General features: G+C 52.6%; 1 protein-coding gene across 4 annotated transcripts in view; it reads right to left on the bottom strand.

Moving 5' to 3' along the window:
- The window catches only part of RGS3 (regulator of G protein signaling 3), a 66430-nt gene that overhangs the window by 24290 nt on the left and 22752 nt on the right, over positions 1–19388 (bottom strand). For all 4 annotated transcript variants that reach the window (XM_081909871.1, XM_081909872.1, XM_081909873.1 and 1 more), the window contains exons 10-18: positions 17321–17402; positions 16780–16885; positions 15857–16208; positions 14738–14777; positions 11118–11305; positions 8867–8950; positions 6331–6442; positions 5154–5197; positions 2021–2149 (exon numbers count right to left, since the gene is read on the bottom strand). In XM_081909871.1, the coding sequence (XP_081765997.1) occupies positions 2021–2149; positions 5154–5197; positions 6331–6442; positions 8867–8950; positions 11118–11305; positions 14738–14777; positions 15857–16208; positions 16780–16885; positions 17321–17402 (1137 nt within the window). The remainder of the gene's footprint in view (positions 1–2020; positions 2150–5153; positions 5198–6330; positions 6443–8866; positions 8951–11117; positions 11306–14737; positions 14778–15856; positions 16209–16779; positions 16886–17320; positions 17403–19388) is intronic.

Genomic DNA, 19388 nt, shown 5'->3' with positions numbered 1-19388 from the left:
GCTAGGGACACTCACACAAGATTTCATTGTCCTCCCTAAATCACTTCGTCATTGGATTAAGCATTCGTCAGGACCTTTGCCAGAAAGCAGCCAATTCAAATTATGCTCATAGCGCCAGATGCCCAATTGATCTTGGCTGCCCAGAGGCAGGCACTGCTTGCTTGCTCCCTCCCTCCTTCCCTCCCTGGAAACAAAAGCAAGGCTTTCAGGGCAGGCCTGGCTTGAGGAGGCAAAGCCCTCAGGTTGCCCAGCCAGGGGTTGCAGTGGACACCAGCCCCTCCCTGCGCAGGGGGCAGCCTTCTCTTGGCAGCCCAGCTGAGCACCTGCTGCAACCAGGAAACAGGCTGCAGAGGAAGGAACTTGGATGCCTTCCCTTCTCCCCTGGCAGGATTCCCATTCCTTCAACAGTGGCACAGTAGGAGGGAAATCAACAGGTGAGACCTTGCTCATTTCTGTGCAGAATGTGCTTTGTCTGTTGAATTTCTGCCGGAGCAGTAAGCATGAAAAGCATGGGAGGTCTGCCAAGGAAAAATAAGAAGCAGCCTCCTTTGAAACAGGGAGGTGTGTTTTTCCCCAAAGACGGTAAAGTGGTCCAGGAAACAAGGAGATAGCAGGACAGAAGCTGCCTGATTCCCAAGATGCACTGCAGGATGTAGTGTCTGGGGAGAGAGGAGGGAAAGGCTTTCAGAAGCAGGTGGGTGGGTGGGGGTTGGTGTTCATTATCAACCCCCAACTACTCTCTGAGTCCCTGAGGGCTGCAGTCTATTCCTCTGTACCCAGGCAGAACTTACAATCCTCGTGGGAAGAAAATCCTCCCCTGCCCTGCCCTTCTAGCAGCAGCAGCAGTAAGATTGCACCTTTCTCTTGGCTTCTGCTGCTTCTGTGGAGGAGAGGGCAACCCAGAGTTCTTGGTCCTGTCAGATATAAGGAACTTCCAGGTCCAAATGCAGTCAAGCTTTGAATGCCAGCAACTGGCAGGGCAAACGGGGAGGAGGGCAGCTGCCCCTACGCACAGCTGGTGGGCTTCCCCCCAAACTGCACTGACTTCTGCATCCACTGGCAGAACTGCGGCCTCTGCCCACCCTTGGTGTTGGGTTGCGCCTCCAAGAAGCTACCAGCCACCAGGGCCCTTTGGGGGAAACAATTCTCTAATGATTAGCAGGCACTGAGAAGGCAACAGTTAGTCATCGCAGGCCATTAGCAAGCAAGCAAGGAAGATACAGTCACTGAGCAGCCATCACAACATTTCTTTTTGCTATCCAAGATCCCCTTAACCAGGGGTCAGCAACCTTTTTCAGCCGTGGGCCAGTCCACCATCCCTCAGACCATGTGGTGGGCCAGACTATATTTTGAAAAAAATAATGAACGAATTCCTATGCCCCACAAATAACTGAGAGATGCATTTTAAATAAAAGCACACATTCTGTGGGAGGCAGTGGAAGACAGGAGTGCCTGGCGTGCTCTGGTCCATGGGGTCACGAAGAGTCGGACCCGACTAAACAACAAAAACACCAGGCAGGCCCCACAAATAACCCAGAGATGCATTTTAAATAAAAGAACACATTCTACTCATGTAATAACTGATTTCCGGACTGTCTGCGGGCTGGATTGAGAAAGCAATCCAGCCCCCTGGCCTTAGGTTGCCTACTCTTGCCCTTAATTAACCTGCTGTGCATCAGTTAATATTTCCCCTCCCTTACTCCAGGCACCTCCAGACAGGGCTGGGAGAGGCTCCTACCTGAAACCCTAGAGAGCTGCTGCCAGTCAGTGTGGACAGTACTGAGCAAGGTGGCCTGACTCACCATAAAGGCAGCTTCCTATGTACTGTTATAAAAAACACAGCCAATCCCAATTTTTTTCTATAACAGTACTGCAATTGATCTATGCCTTTAGTTGACTGATCTACCAGTTGACTGAACTTCAGGTTTGAGGGGGTGGGGGTTTCAAAATTTGGAAGGGTAGGTGGTGGTAGTGATGCGGGCCCCTCTCAGCACACCACCCTCCCTCCCCGGCTGCTTACCTTGCTCTCGGCCGGAGGAGCTGTGGGGGTCGTGGGCTGCTGCTTGGAGATGCTGTCGGCCAGGCACCAGCAGACTCTCTTCTTCTGCTCCTGGGAGTGAGCCTCCAAGCTGAGCACGCACTCCAGCTTCTAGGGACACAGAAGGACACCTGCCCTTAGCCAGACCCTGGAGCCAAGTCCTGGGCCCACAAGCCGGCCTCCTTCTCCGAAGGCAACATCCGCATCGTGGTCCCTCCGAGCAAAGGAGCCCTCATGGCGGCTTAAGCCCAGCACACCTGAGAGACGCAGAGGCTGCTCATGCCTCTGTCCAAGGAGGTCCCTGTGCTGGGCTCTGGCAACAAGAGAATAGGCATGCCCAAGGACTCCCCCCCAGCAGTGCAGCTCCCCTCCCACGGGAGACTTGCTAAAATCCAAGACTGAAGACCTTGCTGAGGCTCTCGTGTTGCTCCTGTCTGGGCTGCCCCGGCAGGAAAGGGAGAAGGAAGTCTGGTGAACCAGGCTGACTTCTCACTCTGCTCACTAGTTACCTTGCTGGACAATCACGATGGGCCAGGCTGCCAAGCGACCCTCCACAGGGACGGAGCCATCCACACAGCTTTCTTCCTGCTTTACAGCCCCCTTTCCCCTCGACGGCAAGGCAGACGTCACTGCTGCCACCCGTCTTTCAGCTAAAAGGCTCCTTGGTTAGGAAGCTGACTGGCAGGGATTTATCATCCACTTACAAGGTTGCCCTCAGCGCCACAGGGGCTGCTGAGACAAAGCGCCACGGCAGCCTGTCGCCAGGCGGGCACAGTTTAATTGTATCATAGTTGTGGGGGGGGGGTGTGCCTGTGTGCTTTACCGACACTTCGTCTTGCTACCCTTTTAGCAGGATGTGCAAGCTCTGATGGGCAGAATGTTGCAGCGACAAGTAGTTCACTCATTTATTTAGGGACCCCACATCCTGACGAGTCCCAAAAGTCTTCTGCAGCACCCAGGTGTCTCCTTTGCCTTGAATGCCTTTGCCCCTCTGACTTGCAGCAGCTGCACAGGAAGTTTAAAAGGAGCCCTATGGGGGTCCCAGAACACTTGCCACAAGGGTGGCAGCAGGAGGAATCAAGGATCATTTAGCAGGAAACCATGGCCTGGCTTTGCCCCCTCCACCCCATCATCCTTGCTTTTTCAAAACTGGGATCGCTTCTGACTTTCTGCAGCCACAACATGCCCAGCATGGAGGACTGTCTGAATTGGCCCAAGCCTCACCATGGAGGACAGACTGCCCAGAGGACACCTCCCTGCCCTCCCGCAGGAGCAGAATGCCCAGAGGGGCATCGCAAGGTTCTCTCTGTGGCATGCGACACAGATGTTGTTGTTGTTGCTGCTGCTGCTGCCCACTCAACAAAGTTATACCTCTGTGTGCAGCAACACAGACTTCTTTTTAGCCTGACCCATAGCATTAGTCTTTAAATCCAGACCAAATCTTACCTGACAGACAGAACAGCACCTAGTCATGAGAGGATAAGACCCTGCGCTCTAGTGCCATGTGGGCTGAGCATGAGGCAGAAACGGCGCCATGAAGGATTGCAAGAGAGGAGCCTCCTCTATGTGGAAGGGACATGTGCGTGCTCAGCCAGCTCTGCCCTCTCCACGCTTGTGTCTCTCGGAGCAGGAGGAGAGGGTGAATTACGGGAAATCAGTTCAGGCTAACTAGGCATAATGCCGGCTGGGCAGGGGGCAGGATTGGCTGTGCTGCTGTTGCAGCGAATGAATACACTATTTGCGCAGCTCACCACCAGAATGTGCCCCAAGAGGCATCTGAAAAGACGTTTGCAAGTGCTCTCCATCAAGAGCAATTCAGGAGCCCATCTCCTAATCCCACAGCTAATGGGATTAACGGCTTGCAACTCAATTCGATCAGGGCTGGGTGGGAACGCTGTGCAAACACTGCTAGCCACATGGGGTGGCGAGATGGTTCTGCGGTGCTTTTTCCCTACATGGGTGTACACAACCCTCCCCCCCTCACACACAAACCCCAGAGGGCAGGAGGTTCTGTGACCAACAGACAGCACTAGGCAGTGGGGCTGAAACTAACTCTCTCTCTCTCTCTCTCTCTCTCTCTCACTCACTCACACACACACACACACACACACCATGTTTAGATTTTGCCTTTGCCAAATTTATTCCAGGTGAGGCTCACATTTCTCCCTCTGAATTAAAATGGAGGGAGGTGCCCAGGAAAGGGTATGAGGGCAAGAGTGACACCCGTCCCTTCCTATGAACATGCCCTTAAGCATTTCGGTGTCTCGTTTGCCCAGTGTTAGGATCATCCCCTCCATTTCCACATCAGTTTCTGACATTAAAAGGGGAGTGGGGAGCCCTGCTGAAAATTAATCACCATGTTTCTGTGAATTTTTCCACATTCACATATCTCTGCATGCAAGTTTGCCTAACAGACACACTTTTGCAAAATAATTCCCCTTACTTTTGTATCCGATGTTGGCTTTTATACACATGCATGTTTGTATACATTCCTTGACTGGAGAACTGCATTGCAAAAGTGGAAGAAGAGGGAGTTGGGAAGGGTAGCTGAGTTTCCATTCATCCATTGCTCTGGAAAGTGTGGATTAGGTTATGTTTCCCTTTAAATCCGCTTTAAAAGCTGATTAGACTTTCTCCCTTCTCCTTCATTTCCAGGGACTCCTGACTGAAGAAAGAAATCCGAAAACAGAGGCTCATCCAGAGACACAACAGGCTACCTCTTCCGAGGGAGAGAGAATGCTGATCTTCCGTTTGCCCTGTGTGTAGGAGGCCTGGGTCCGAATGCTTTCCTGCTTGTCCCATGCTTTCCAAGTGGTTTTGCCTTTGCTCTGTTGTTCCCCCCTGGAAAACCCACTCTTTAGAGCTAAATTGGTGCAAACATATATCCGGAGAAAACCCAATTGACATTTGCTTCAATTCAGTGGTAAAATGAGGTTTTCCCGGAAGAAGTTTCCCCAGCCAGCTCACCTTCTGCCCCAACCCCACCCCCACTTGGTTTTCTGGAGGGCCAGCTTCTGCCCCAAACAGGTGGAAGTGCTTCAGGCGCTTCAAGTAAAGGAAGCATTTGGCAAGAGATTACAGAACACAGTGTGGTTGTGCTCTGTCCAATGCTCACCTCGGCCAGGTAGAGGATGCAGAACTTCAAATCCTCTGAAGAAGCTGCAAGTGAAGCAGATCAGAAGAATTTAGCTTTCCCATGACTCTGAAGTGGCTCCCACAAGCAAAATGCTTTTTTCTTCCTGGCAACTGAACAACTGAGTTTCGCTTCCTATCTGCTTTTGTTTGCTTTCAGCAAAAAGGAAAGAGATGGAGAGTTTCTCAGCCCTCAGAAGCAAAGCTCTCACATATGCAGAGACAAAGAAGCTGCCTCAGGCAGCATCACAGACTCTCTCTCCTCACAGGAGCTCGGCTCCAGCACCTCTCAAGTGGGCGCCATTGCCGTTCTAAGAGAATAAGGGAGAAGTTCACGGTGAGCTCCAGCACCTCTTTTTCTAGAAAAATAGCACCAGGCATGACAGGCAGAGAGAATTCACACAGCCTCCTAATACTTGGTTTAGCAGGTCAGTGCTAAGTCCAGGAGTGACAAAAGGAATTCCTTCTGTGCTCAACTCAGTTCTGCAATTGGTGGTCACAGCCCTCGATCACAGGGTGGGGCTTTAAGGGAAAGAACTGGGTGAATACAGGGTGGCAGAGGAGAGGTCTGTCCATGGTTGTGGGCCATGACAGCAGCTTGCAGGGAGACAGGTCTGGGTGAAACCTCACTGGATGACACTTATCTCTCACCCTAAACTTGTTGAATTAATATTTGGGTTGGGAGGGGGAGAGAAATCATGTACATCGCCTTGAGTTCCGTGAAGGAAGGCAAGATTTAAAGCAAAACATAAATATATAAAAATAAATGGAGCCTCCATGTACTTAGGCAGTATACTTTGAACCCCAGTTGCTGTAAAGCAGGAGTCAGCAACCTTTTTCAGCCGTGGGCTGTTCCACTGTCCCTCAGACCATGTGGTGGGCTGGACTATATTTTGAAAAAATAATAATGAATGAATTCCTATGCCCCACAAATAATCCAGAGATGCATTTTAAATAAAAGGACACATTCTACTCATGTAAAAACACGCTGATTCCCAGACTGCATCCGGCCCCCGAGCCTTAGGTTGCCTACCCCTTCTGTAAAGCAATCAGGAGAGGGCTGCATATCTTTGCTCTCAGCCCACTTCCTGGAGGAGCAGAGGTGCCCTGACACCTGCAGGTGTCGTGTCCTTTCTTAACCCCCTGCTGCCACAACTCACCTTCTTGCACTCTGACATCCTTCAGGTAGAGGGGGTTTCGGAGGACATTGCACCGTCCCGGCTCATCCTCCTTGGTGAAGAGCAGCAAGTCTGAGTAGATGAAGAGAGTCACCTGGGCAAGGTGGGAAGAGGATGGGGGGGTCACTTGAGGCACGCAGGGCCACCCAGCTTGGGTGGGAGTGGCAAAAGGTGGGAGAATAAGCCAGGCCTAACACTGGGCTGAGCTGAGCTCAACTCTTGATTGGGGGTGCAGATCAACATCAGATTGATCAGCTGAGGGCAGGGATGGGACAAGGACACCTTCTGCACAGGTCAGCCAGGAGGGGGTGCTGTGTGCCTTTGTGTGTGACATCACCCACTACTGGCATGAAACTCTCAGGAGATTGGCAAAAAAAAGAGAGCTTGGTTGCCCCCCATTTTATATAAACCAAATTCTTGCTAAGTTCTTGCTTCAACACTGCAGTGGATGGGCCGGCCAAAGAGCAATTACTTTTAATAGAACTAGGAAGAGCATTTGCCTATAAACTCCCCGTGTGAGTTGTTAAGCTGATCAACTGATTGATCCGTCTGGCGGCCAGTGTAGGAAGGAGGATGCCAGGCTAGGTTTGGGGGGGGGGTCTTCTGAGGCTTAGCTTCCAACTATCTGTCCCTGAACACCTGAAGGCTAAAGCCTCCGCTTAGCATCCCAGAGGCTCCTTCCCATGGCCCCAATGGCATTGTCAGGAGGTTGCCGACACAAGAGCCCCCTGGACTCTCCTTCTCTCATCAGAGATGGTAGGGTTCCAGGCCAAGGAGCGAAGAGGGCAAGGCCTCCTGTAGCACACAGCAGCGGAAACCCGGGACCAAGATCTCAGCAGATTGTGACTATAGGAACCACCGTCAAGTCTAGACAGGATGTGGCTCAAGCCAGAATCAGGATTCGGCGGAAGGACTGGCTTTGGCATGGCTCCCTCCACGGCCACCCACCATCTTCTCCCCGCTTTTAAAGAAAAGAATCCTTTGGTGGCATCTTCAGCTCAAACACTTTTACGCCCTTTCTGAGCAAAGCCCTGGAAGCACCTGAAGGCCATCATGCCAGAAGCACCAGCCCAGTTTGCCCTCTAGGGACATACAACGTACAGTACATCACAGACAAATTCAGCAACAATACCAAAACCATCATCATTTCCCTCTGGGAGAGAAGACACCAGCCAAAGCCCCCCGGCCTGCACCAGAGGCAAAAGCAGGCAGAAGGCAAGTGGCCCAAAGGGAGAACCGCACCCCACAGAAGGCGTGCCCACTTCCATGAAAGGCCTGTTTCCTGCCCCTGCTTTCCACTCGCAGCAGGGCCTCCTCCTTGGAAGAGAGGGGTAGCTGCCATCCTCTCCCACTCTGTCATCCCTGCCAGAGGGATCCCCTGTCATCCTCCTGGGCCTCATGGCTCTTGCATGCAAGGGGTTGGGGTGGATTCCCCACTTCCTACTGGAAAGCCCTCTCTGCACGCAGGAAGCAAGCAATCAAGCAAGTGCCTCAGGACAAAGGAGTCCACCCCCCCTGACACACTGCCTATCTACATGTGGGGAATTTCTTTCTTTCTTAATGCAGGGTGGGGGAAGCATACAAATGTGAGTACATTTAACATTAGCAGAGTTGGATAGACAAGGTGGGGGTTAGAAGAGGTGGCAACCTCCCCTCCCCTCCCCTCGCGAAGCTTCCAGGGGCTGCCTGGTGCACAAACGTTTGGTGGGCAAAGGCTTTGCCTGGCATGGGGACAGGGAGGCAGGAGAAGTGATGTCCCTCCGCTTCTTCTGCTGTTGCAAAATGTCCGGGAGCAGAGCAATGTTTGTCAAAAAAAGTGCCCGGTACAGCTCAACTATCTTCGAGGAGCCCCCCAGCAGCCACAAAGAAGGGCTGGCAGAGACTTCACACAAACGACTTTTTTGCAATCTCAAACAAGGCAGCAGAACCAGATTTGTTGAAGCCCATATGTAGGGGGGGGGAGAGGGGGTCCACGCTTGACAGACCTGATGTGCAATGCTTGGCACTGCTTGCTGGTGGGTGGCTAATTCCTCTGCACCCCGCCCCGCAAATTCCTGCTTCCGGTCTCCTTAAGATGATCTCAGCAGCACACAGAAATTGATGAGCCCACCAAAGAATCCTGGAGCTGAAGTGATGGCTGGAAATGTTCCCTGAGCTGGTGCAAAGCACAGCAGCAGGACCAGGGAGGAGGGTGAGGCAGGAGCAGGAAGCTCCTCCCAGCTCTGGCCTTGGGGAACCAGCTCTTCTTGGGGGGCTACCTGAGGAGATCCAGCCACCTCAGCCCAAAGACATGTCAGGCCTCTTAAGCCCCATCTCAGTGCTTCTGCTGCCAAAGGAGTGGGGGCACATTTGCCCTGGCAGATTCCCCACTTTGCCCCATCTTCATGTTTCTGGAGTTGGGCTCCAGCATCCTGCTGACAGCAGAGGAGGCAAGAGGGGGCCTTGGCTTCCTTCGCCATCAGCAAGCAGACACCGCCTCACACAATTCACCAGCACCAACAAGCGCCCAGAGCCTCACCTTGGTCGGTCTGTTCCGTGTCTCGTGAAGGAGAAGCTCTTCTGACAGCAGCAGTGTCCGGGCTGGATTGCAAAGGTCCAGAGGCTGAAAGGAAGAGGAGGAGGAGGAGGAAGAAGAGGAAGAGAAGGAGGGATGCACACCTGGGACTTGGGTGTGAAGAACAATGCCTGCCCCCTGAGAGCCCCACCAACCTCCTCTGCAAAGAGTCTGGGAAGCCCCTGATAACAAACCGGATCTTGCAGGTGGAAAGTCCAGCAGAGGGAAAACAAGATGCCTCTGAGGGCTCGGTGTGGGCGGGCCGGGTTGTGTATGAGTGTGTGATGGCTCCTTGCAACCCCAACACCTACATCACACACAGGAACTATAAAAAGATCTCTCGCACTCTGCCCGTGTGTGGTTATCACTGTTGAGCTGCAGCAGCCACAACAGTGACTGAAAGCGATCAGGGGGAGTATGGAAGAGGCATGTGGGAGGCAGGAGATGCTTGCTGTGAGAGGGGTGTGAGTGTGGAGGGCACAAGAGAGGAGAGGCGAGAGGCCCACAGCTGCCAGCCAGCAATGGCCACCAACGCTCTTCTCTCCCAGCTCCTCTCCTCAAAGCCCCTGAACATCTCAGTGTGAGGCTGGGCACAGGGAAGATCCTCCCTTGCCAAGGTGCACAGATGCAGCCACACTGGCCATTTGAAATTGAAATACTTTATTGTCACTTGTACAACTTGTATACAGTGAGATTACATGAGCACCCTCCACTCAGCTCTCTTAGCCTCAATTACCCTCGTTTACTGACGCACAACCACCAAACCCAAAAGTCAGTTGCCCTGCTGCTATCTTTTCATTCAGCAGCCTAACAGCCCACAGATAGAAGCTGTTCTTTACCCTGTTGATGCGACTAATCCTGCTTCTATATCTTCTGCCCAAGGACAGGAGATCATGAAAGTGCCAGCCAGGGTGTGAATCCTGAGAATTTTCCTCACTCTCCTGAGGAAACATTCTTCCGCTATTTCATCCAGCTGATTCACGGGACAGCCCATAATATCTTGTGCTGTATTCACCACCCTCTGTAGGCACTTCCTATCAGATGATGTCAAACCAGCGTCCCACACCGTGATGCAGTAGGAAAGGACACTTTCTATTGTTGACCATTTCTGCCCATAGCTCTGGCCACATCAAGGTTCGGGGTGGGGGTGGGGAGGCAAGAGGCTAAGACAAGTGCATGGAGGGTATGGCTCCCAATGGCCACTTGCCACACTGGCTATGCTTTGCCTCCACGGTCAGAGGCAAGGGCACCTCCAAATGCTGCTTGCTGGGAGTGCTGCCACTCTCAGCCCTGCTTGTGAGCTTCTGGTTGGCCACTGCAAGAACAGGATTCTGGCCCAGACTGGCACCCTTGGACCCTTCCTAGGGAAATGCTGCAGGACTCTGGCGGAGTAAGAGGTCCTCACAAAAGGATGCTCCACTCCACAGCCATGAAGGCTCACTCTGAATCATTCAGTCAGGGCTTTTTTTAAAAAAATGTCCTCACAGCAGGTCCACACTGGCTGCATTCTAACTCAACTTTTAAGTTACTGGTCCCCAGGTTTGTTTGTTTTTTAAAAATACAAACCTCCCACCTCCCTATTCCCCCACAGTTGCTTAAAGCTGGTTCTCCCGCATTATCAAAGACCCTTACCCAAGGGCCACCAAGATGGTGCCTTCCAGATGCTGTGGACCACAACTCCCATCATCCCTGCCCAGTGGCCATATTGGCTGGGCTAATCCCAACCTTATCGATGGCTATGAGTGTCAGGGTGACTAGACGGAGCCTCCGCATGAAGAAGCAGTGATGCCACAGTGGCTTGGGGAGGAGCAGCACTTACTCACTTGCTAAATTTATAGTGGCCCCCTAGAACAATGTTCCCAGGGCTGCCTCAAAGGAGAAGAGGAAACAAATTGACAACAAAGCCATGTTGCTTTTCAGCCCTGGCTGTGAGCTTCCTCTTTCAGAAGAGGGATTCTGGCTTGGGCAGCCCGTGGCTCTGGCCCAGCAGCTGCAGCAGGGCTCTGAGCCTCCTCCTTGAGTCTTCCTTACACCTCTCTCCCCACAACGATGCAAGTCCCTCTTCTCTTTCCACACCCCACACCCTGGCTTTAGTACTTTGGCCGGTAGCACTTTGTGGGAGGCAGCACACAGAGAACTGTTTTACTGAGGTGGTAGTACTGAAGCAAGAACAGCAGGGACAGGAGGAAGTGCCCATCCATCGCCCAAGACTTACCTGCACAAAGATGGGGAAGACCAGCACTTTGGGGGCCAGCGTCACGTAGGTGCCGTAGCTGGAGTGTGGGATGCCGGGTCTCACGAGGGTGCAGTTCTGGGGGCGGCTGCCGCTGTGGCTTTTCATGGTCTGCACCGTCTTCATGAGCCGGGACTTCTTGCCCTGGGAGCCGCTTCTGCATGGATTGCCTGGAGGAAAGGAGGAGAGGGGGGCAGCTTATTGTTCCCTCTGCTGCAGGACTGCTGGGGTCACAGCCCTGCCAGAGAGACCACACTAATTAATTCGTGTAACAACATTATATACTGCCAACCTAGCAGTTCGAAAGCACACCAGTGCAAGTAGATAAATAAGGGACCGCTGTGGGGAGAAGGTAAACGGCGTTTCCATGAGCTGCTCTGGCTTCCGTCACGGTGTTCCATTGAGCCAGAAGCGGTTCAGTCATGATGGCCACATGACCAAGAAAGCTGTCTGTGGACAAACGCCGGCTCCCTCGGCCTGAAAGCAAGATGAGTGCCGCAACCCCATAGGCGCCTTTGAGTGTACTTAACGGTCTAGGGGTCCTTTACCATTTTACCTTTACTGCTTGACTGAAGTAAGAACCTTATAGGAACACGAGAAGAGCCCTGAAGCTGGATCAGGCCAAAGGGGCCCCCTCTACTCCAGAACCCTGTTCTCACAGTGGTGAACCAGGTGCCCCAAAGGCAGAAGCCCACAAGGAAGCTGGACCTGAACGAAAGAGCAGCTGCCTCCCCCCAGAAGTTTCCAGCAACTGATAAGGACAGCCTTATCCCCCACAGATTTGTCTAATCCTCTATTAAAGGCAACCAAATAAACCACAAAACAGTCTTTTAAAACATTCAAAAGATCATTAAAACCAACAGTGCACTAAAAATAAATCAACACATAGATAAACTTTCTGGATCTTTGGGAAGCACCGGAAGGCATACAGCAAAGGCCCTGCGTGATGTCAATAAGCAGGGAGTTCCGAAGTGTAGGTGCTGCACACTGATTTCTTACAACTGTGGAGCGAGTATTATGAGGCACCTGTAGCTGTGCCAGTTCTGCAGATCAGAACGGCCAAGTGGGCCATTGCCACTCTGGGGTTATTCCCACTTCCTCTTGTCCTGTTGCTCCCCCACCCTACCCTGTCAGGAAACCTGCTCTTTAGCAATCGGTCAGCGCAAATGGCAATTCGGGTTTTCTCCTGTTGTTCTGATTCAGTGCTAAAGAGCGGAATTTCCCTGGGAAAATAGCAGGCAAAGGGGAAACTGCTGGGTTTTGTGCCTAGAAAGCCCAGGTCAAGTGGAAAACTGCCCAGCCCTGTACTTTCTAGGCACAGGACAAGTGGAAGTGTGGATGAGCCTCCTGTCCAATTCCCAGCATCTGTCAGGAGCCTGAGTCAACCATCAAGATTCATCAGGAAACACAGTCCCCTTAAGTACATGCCAGCCTCTTCACTTCCCCTGGTCTGGGGAAAGGCATTAAGAAGACAGAGCCCTGGCAGGGGATGGAAGAGAGCCAAGGAGCAGGGCCTCTGCCATGGTCCGGATCCCCCTTCTACACCTCACTCCCACATCAGCTTGGTTTTGTAAGAAGAAAAGAGGCCAGGGGGTCCCTTCACAGAACTCTCCATGTCCAGCCCAACCCTAAAACACTGCGGAAAGAAGTGAGCAGGAGCTCAAGTCCACCAGCACAAGAAAAATCCTCTCCCCACTCTGCAGTTTGTAATCACCTTAAACACGGCAGGGGAAGGATTACAAGACGCACAGCCCAACCTGATGCAGGTTCACTCAAAAGTAAACCCCACGATGCTCAAGGGAGCTTCCTCCGCAGCATATAATGAACTGAGTGTGCTTTGGGCTGCGGCCACCATCAGGTCTGGCCAGAAGAACAGAAGCCCCTGCAAGGAACATGGGGCAGCTCCCCCTCTGATGGGCAAGGAGGAGGCAGAGGGGAGGGGAGGGCAGATGCCACTGACCCTTTCCAAGAGCAAAGTGCCCAGACTAAACCTTGTGCACACCCCGCTCCACACTTCTAACTGGCTTGGCCTCCCCGGAAACATCAAGGAATTGCTTCTTCTGTGTTTATTTCTCTCCATCCGTCCCCTGTGCCTGCTCAGGGCGTGACGCTTTCCAAGAGTCAGTAGGAAACGGAGCCTCGCGGAAACGGTGAGTCAATCCGGCTCATTGTTGGCCAGTCACTTTGGCAAATTTCCTACGTGGCTGCTCCTGCCGCAGAGGACTTGGAAAACAACACTGCAGCTCAGCTGGTACCGTTTCCACCAGGGCCTCTCTGTTCCCAGGCTGGCGTTATCCTGAGCAGAGTGGCCCCCAAAGCCCTTTCTCCACCTGCTTTCATCGCTCCCACATTTACTAGTGTTGACTGTGATGATTTGGGCTAAGGATATTGCCATTGCTGGGTGGCCAATGTGGAGCCTCTTCAGTCTTGGGGTGCTCAGGGCCACACCTGGGGGAATATGCCAGTGTTGCTGGCAAGGCACCTTGCCCTCAGCTGTCTTTCCACACACAGCAGGCCCCTCGTAGCTGCTCTGATGCTGCCCTGGGAAAGGCAAACATTCAAGAGCCTGCCTTGGCACCAGCGCAGCAGCCTCCCTGACCTCCCTTGTCCCCCTGAACCCAAACACTCCTGGATGCAGATGGGGAAGCGGATAGGGCCGCTCCAAAGTAAACAAACTGGACCATTCCATGAGCTGTTTGGAAAGCGCTTGTTTGCTCTCAGATAAACAATGGTCTGTACCAAGTCATGTTCACTGGCAATGGCTTGGAAGCCGCCACTCTTTGCTGCAGAGATGGGGAAAGGCCTCTGAGACTCTAGGAGGGGGCAGTAATGCTCAGTGGGTATCTCTCAAACAGTAGCAGGCAAAAAAGCACAACCATTTTTACAAGAGCCCTGCAAGGCAGGTCGGCATTATCACCCTCTCCGTAGTGACGATGTGGGTAAGTGGCCATGGGGGGAGTGAGTCAGCGGGTGACATGAGATCTGAAGCAGGGACTTCCTGGCTCAGAATCCCTATATAGAGCCCCCACTCTTTGGCCTGGCCCAGCCCAAGGTCCTTTCCTCTCATGCAGCCCTTTGCAATTCCACCTCCCCCCACCCTGCATTCCCAGGAGTGAGTTGCTTTAATGGACTGCATGGATGGAGGCTCTGGATCCCTGCTCTGCCACGAAGCTCCCTGGGCAACCTCCCTGGAGCCAGGCCCTCTGATCTCAGGGCTGCCACAATAACAAAATTGGGGCACCTCCCCGCCCCTGCAACCTCTTTTGCATAAGGCTGGGATGCACATAACTCCCAAGGAGTAATGAGATGCAGTTTGTGAGAAGGCAAACCTCTGGGGACTCCGGGAGCCCAACCAGCTAACCGGCTGCCAGCTGCGGCTCCCAGCTTCTCTAGAACTCCTCTCCATTGCTCTGTGCTCTAAACACAAGAAAAGAAGCACAAAAAGTAGTAAAAAGAGGCTCCCTAAGATTTGCCTTCACTGCTCCTGGCCTCACTTAATATTCTGCTGCCTCAATAAAAGCAAGACCTCCAACACAGAAATGAGCAAAACCTGAGACACAGGCAAGAATGGAGCTAGAGCCCCTTCTCACTCACTCACTCACCTCCAGGGGCCTTGCCTTCCGGGTAGATGGGCCTCAGCACCTGGAAGACACAAGACAGGAGAGCCGGGGTTACCTCCTCCTCCCTGCTCTCAGAAGACACTGTTGGGCTTGGGAAGACCCTGCAGTTCTAATGCTGGATGCAGTATGTAGCATCTTGAGATCTCAGCCTTTCTCTTTTTGAAATATAGGTCAGCACTGTTTGGGACAAGATGTCACTACCCAGGAAGAACTATTCTAGGTAGTCCATGCACAGCCAACATGCTCAGGTGGGCAACTCAGACCCAACCAAGGTTATTGGAGGGGAGCAGCAGCAGAGAACTATGATGGGATGGAGGGCCAAGGGCCCAGCAGCATCCTCTGGAAAGACAGCACCTGAACTACTGCATTTCAGCCTGCAGGGCAGACTCAACACATGAACTTCTCTTTGCTATAAAAGGAATTCCTTTTACACAGAGAGCAAATGTGCCAGGGAAAGAGCTACGCTGCAGTCTGACCTCCAGGCTGACATACAATTCTCTGCATGCAGGCATTCTTCTTCTGGAGCATCCAGCCACCCACAGCCTGTTGTCCCCTGCAGGACCAGTTTTAATCATCTCATGAGTGGCTTCTGTGGATGAAGGCCTTGTATTTTCACTTCTGGCAGTGAAAGGGTTTCCCTTCCAGGCAACCTGCTTAACGAGGTTTCATCCTGATTTGTTTGTGGGGAGACAATGTTGTATTAGGCCAGGCATGGCCAAACTTGGCCCTCCAGATGTTTTGGGACTACAAGTCCCATCATCCCTGACCCCTAGTCCTGTTAGCTAGGGATGATGGGAATTGTAGTCCCAAAACGTCTGGAGGGCCAGGTTTGGCCATGCCTGTATTAGGCAAATGCTACATCCCACCCTCCCAAGAACACATTCTTACCATTTTGCTTATCGCAAAGGGAGCAAGCCTGTTTGTTTCGCAAGAACTCCCAATTTTTCAGGATGTGACTTAATCCCACATGAAAACAATAACAATCTGGGAGACTCTGACCGGCCAATTGCACTTCTTCTGAGAGTGTGCAAGTGGAGGATTTCAGACCAGAGAAGAGGCGAGATGAGCCACCTGACCAGTAGCCAACCCCTGCTTCCATACCTGGCCTCCTGGATTGAGCGGCGCCAGGATGATGTAGTTCTTGTCGCCCCCGCTCGTTGAGGGTGTTCGGGAAGGGGAGGGCATGGTGTGCTGCTGGGAGACCTTCCCAAGCTCTGTGTAGCGCTCCCAGCCATTAAGCGCCAGGCCCTCGTTCCCACCATAGACGATGTGGCAGCTCTGGCGATGATCGAGGTGTTGGGAGCGCAATGCACTGTTCTTCTCTCGCTTATTGGGCGGTGACTGCAAGTCGTACGTCGATTTGCAGGACGAGCGGCGGATGACGCCTTCTGGGCCGGGTCTGACCCGAGGGACTATGCGCCAGACCAGCACGATGATCTCGCGGGAGCAGTTCCTGTAAGAAATAGGACTGGTATTGATACAGATTCGTTCTTGGTGTCCCCCCCCCCCTTTCTGCCCTGTCTCTCCCACCCTTGCTTGGAAATCATCAGGCCAGAGTCTTCTCCAAAACAAGGAAGGCTTTGCCTGCTGATAGATGAAGGGTTCTGAGGAGGCTCCCCAGGGAGGAGGGTCCTCCTGGCAACCCTCCCAAAAAGCACCTCAGATACTGGCAAGGTGTAGAGAAGGGAGCAGCATGCAGAGGCTCTTCCAAAGGTCTCAGTAATGGAAAATGTGGGAGGAAAGGTCAAGATGGAAAGGGCCACAGACAGACCCATTCTCAAGCTGTTGCGAGGGAGGTCTTCTCTCTGCTGGCCCCATGACGACCATAAAGTGTTTGCAACATCTGCACATCTCCTACACGTCAGGCCTTTGCAAACGTCTGGGTGTTTCCCAGAAGCAGCCCTTCCATACTCATACACAGGCAGAGAGACCCCTCACTCTCCACCCATGCACACAACCCCGAGGGATCCAGGGATCCTGGTTCCGCCCCTGCAATTCCCTCTCCGCACGTGAGTCATAGTCACCGGATCTCGTGGGCCAGCTCCACGCACTTCCAGCGCTCGACAGGTTGCTCATTGAGTTGGAGGATGGTGTCCAGTTGCTGCAAGCCAGCCTTCTCTGCTGGGCCACCTGCAAAGGGTGGGGTGGGAGAAACAGGACATGTCTGCACCACAGGCAAACTGGTTTCATAGCCTTTCCCACCAAAGCAAACTTGGGTGGATGAGTACCTAGCAGTTTGGAAGCCAAACAGAACTACTCAAACATAGGAATTAGGAGAATCCCTAGCATTCCTAGACAGGAAGGAAAACAGGGAAAGCGGTGCATGTTTTTGTGTTAGTCCAAAAGCAGACCCTGCCAGCTTCCAGAGCCTAAATAATGCTGAAGTTTGCAGGCTGGAGCCATAAGTGGCAGGAGAAAGTGGACCTGTGTTGTGTAGCGCACGGCCAGCATGCCACTCCCTAGACCAGGAGGAGAGTGCCAAGAGGCAGGAGAAGCTGGAGCCCAGAGCCCAGCCCCTTTGCAAAGCGAACTAATCCACCATCCAGGCACCTCTGCTCTCCTTACCCGAGTCCACTGCCTGCACACGGACAGGCGAGTCACAGCAGATGGTGAACCCAAACCCATTCTTGCCACGGGGGATTGTAATCTGGAAAGAAACAACGAAGTTATGCCTTTTAACAAACAGCAACAGCTGCCCCTCATGCATTCTGCACTCACTGGTCGTATCTGTGCAGCAGGTGGGGAAAGACAAAAGGGATGCATGCACACTCACACTCTGCACATGCTCACTGAACCCCAGGAGAGGGAAGTGGGATCTCTTCCACTAGCCCAAACCCCAAGGGCACACCCTGCAACTGTGCCCACAGCCATTCTGTTCGGCCTTCACAACAAGAAAAGCCCCCCTGGGAGGCATGAAGCCAAGTGAGTCCCCTGGTGTGGGCTCAGCAGGCAGCCACAGGGGGGGAGCACTTTCCTCTCTCCTTGAGCAATGAGCACCAGGAACTTTCCACTGGCCACACGTGGACAGGAAGCTGAAAGGTTGCGCTGATCTTATCAATCCCTACCTTAGCCGCCTCCACCACCACAAAGAGGAGGAGGTTATTTTAGCCTCACCCACATCCGTTGCCACAGGGAGGATAGAAGCACCACTGCAGCTCTCCTCAAAATAGCATTGTGCCTTCAGCCTGAAGGGGCTTTCCAAAAGCCAGGACTTGCCAGGCCACTAGGCAGCGTGGGCTTCAAAGGGATTTGGCCCCCAGCAGAAAGAGCTTTCAGCCGCCTCAGAGGCTACAGGTGCCTGTGGGCCGCTGAGTCAAACCAAAAGGGTCCTTAGCCAGGATCCTGTCACCACTCACATTGTACCACAACAGGAGCATGGATGCTCCCCACCCCAGCTGCACACCCCCGCCCAGGAGATGTGCCAAGGTCTGACATGGAGCCCTGTGTATCCTGGTCATGCCCCTGGCGCTATTTCCTCATGATTTTAGTTTTATTCCCTTCATGACAGTGAATGCTGCAGAAGACAAAATCTGGATTCAAGATGCCTTTAACAAATTGGAAAACTGAGCCCAAACTAACAAAATTAATTTCAATAGGGGCAAAGGTAAGGTTCTGCACATAGACAGAAAGAACCAGGTGAACAAATATAAGACTGGGGACACCTGGCTTACCAGTAGCACATGTGAAAAGGGTCTAGGGGTCTTAGCATAGAATCATAGAATGTAGAGTTGGAAGAGACCCAAGGGTTATCTAGCCCAACCTCTGCAATGCAGGAATCTCAGCTAAAACATCCCTGGCAGATGGCCATCCAACCTCTGCTTAAAAAACCTCCAAAGAAGGAGAGTCCACAACCTCCACTGTCAGACAGCTCTTACTGCCAGAAATTTCTTCCTGATGATTTGTCGGAATCTCCTTTCTTGTAACTTGAAGCCACTGGTTCTAGTCTACTCTGGTTCAAAAGGCTACTCTCCAAAGCAGAAAAACCTATTTTGCTCTCTCTTCCCTGTGGCAGCCCTTGAGATATTTGAAAGTCGCTGTATCATCTCCCCTCAATCTCCTCTTTTCCAGACTAAGCATCCCCAGCTCCTTCGACCGTTCCTCATCAGGCTTGGTTTCCAGACCCCTGATCATCTTGGTTGCCCTCCTTTGCACAAGTTCTAGCTTGTCAACATCCTTCTTAAATGGTGGCACCCGGAATTGGATGCAGGACTCCAGGTGTGGTCTGACCGAGGCAGAACAGAGTGGAACTATTACTTTCCTTGATCTAGACGATATTCTTCTGTTGATGCAGCCTAGAATAGCATTAGCTGGCTGTTGTTTTTTGCTGCGGGATCATACTGTGGACTCATGTTAAGCTCATGTTAAGCACCCAATAAGCTCAATGGCCCATGAGAGCAGGCAGAGGCATCTTGACTGGGCTGCCGATGGGAAGAGAGGAAACCTGTCTGACCACAGACACTGTTCAGACTTGGACTTGCATCCCATGTGGAGCCTGAGTGGTTCCAGAGATGACTGTCTCTTGCGTATCCTGTTTGACCAGCAAAGGGGAAAGATCTGCCCTTCCGGTTCCCGGGGAAGACCCCCACTAAGAGCTCCTCCACCAGGGCTTGCTCAAAGGAGGAGGGAGTCTGTT

Source organism: Podarcis melisellensis (genome assembly GCF_964234715.1).
Source record: "Podarcis melisellensis genome assembly, chromosome: 1".
NCBI classification, from domain to species: domain Eukaryota; kingdom Metazoa; phylum Chordata; class Lepidosauria; order Squamata; family Lacertidae; genus Podarcis; species Podarcis melisellensis.
The sequence above is the reverse complement of the archived record's forward strand: the minus strand, read 5'-3'. Positions and strand labels throughout refer to the sequence as shown.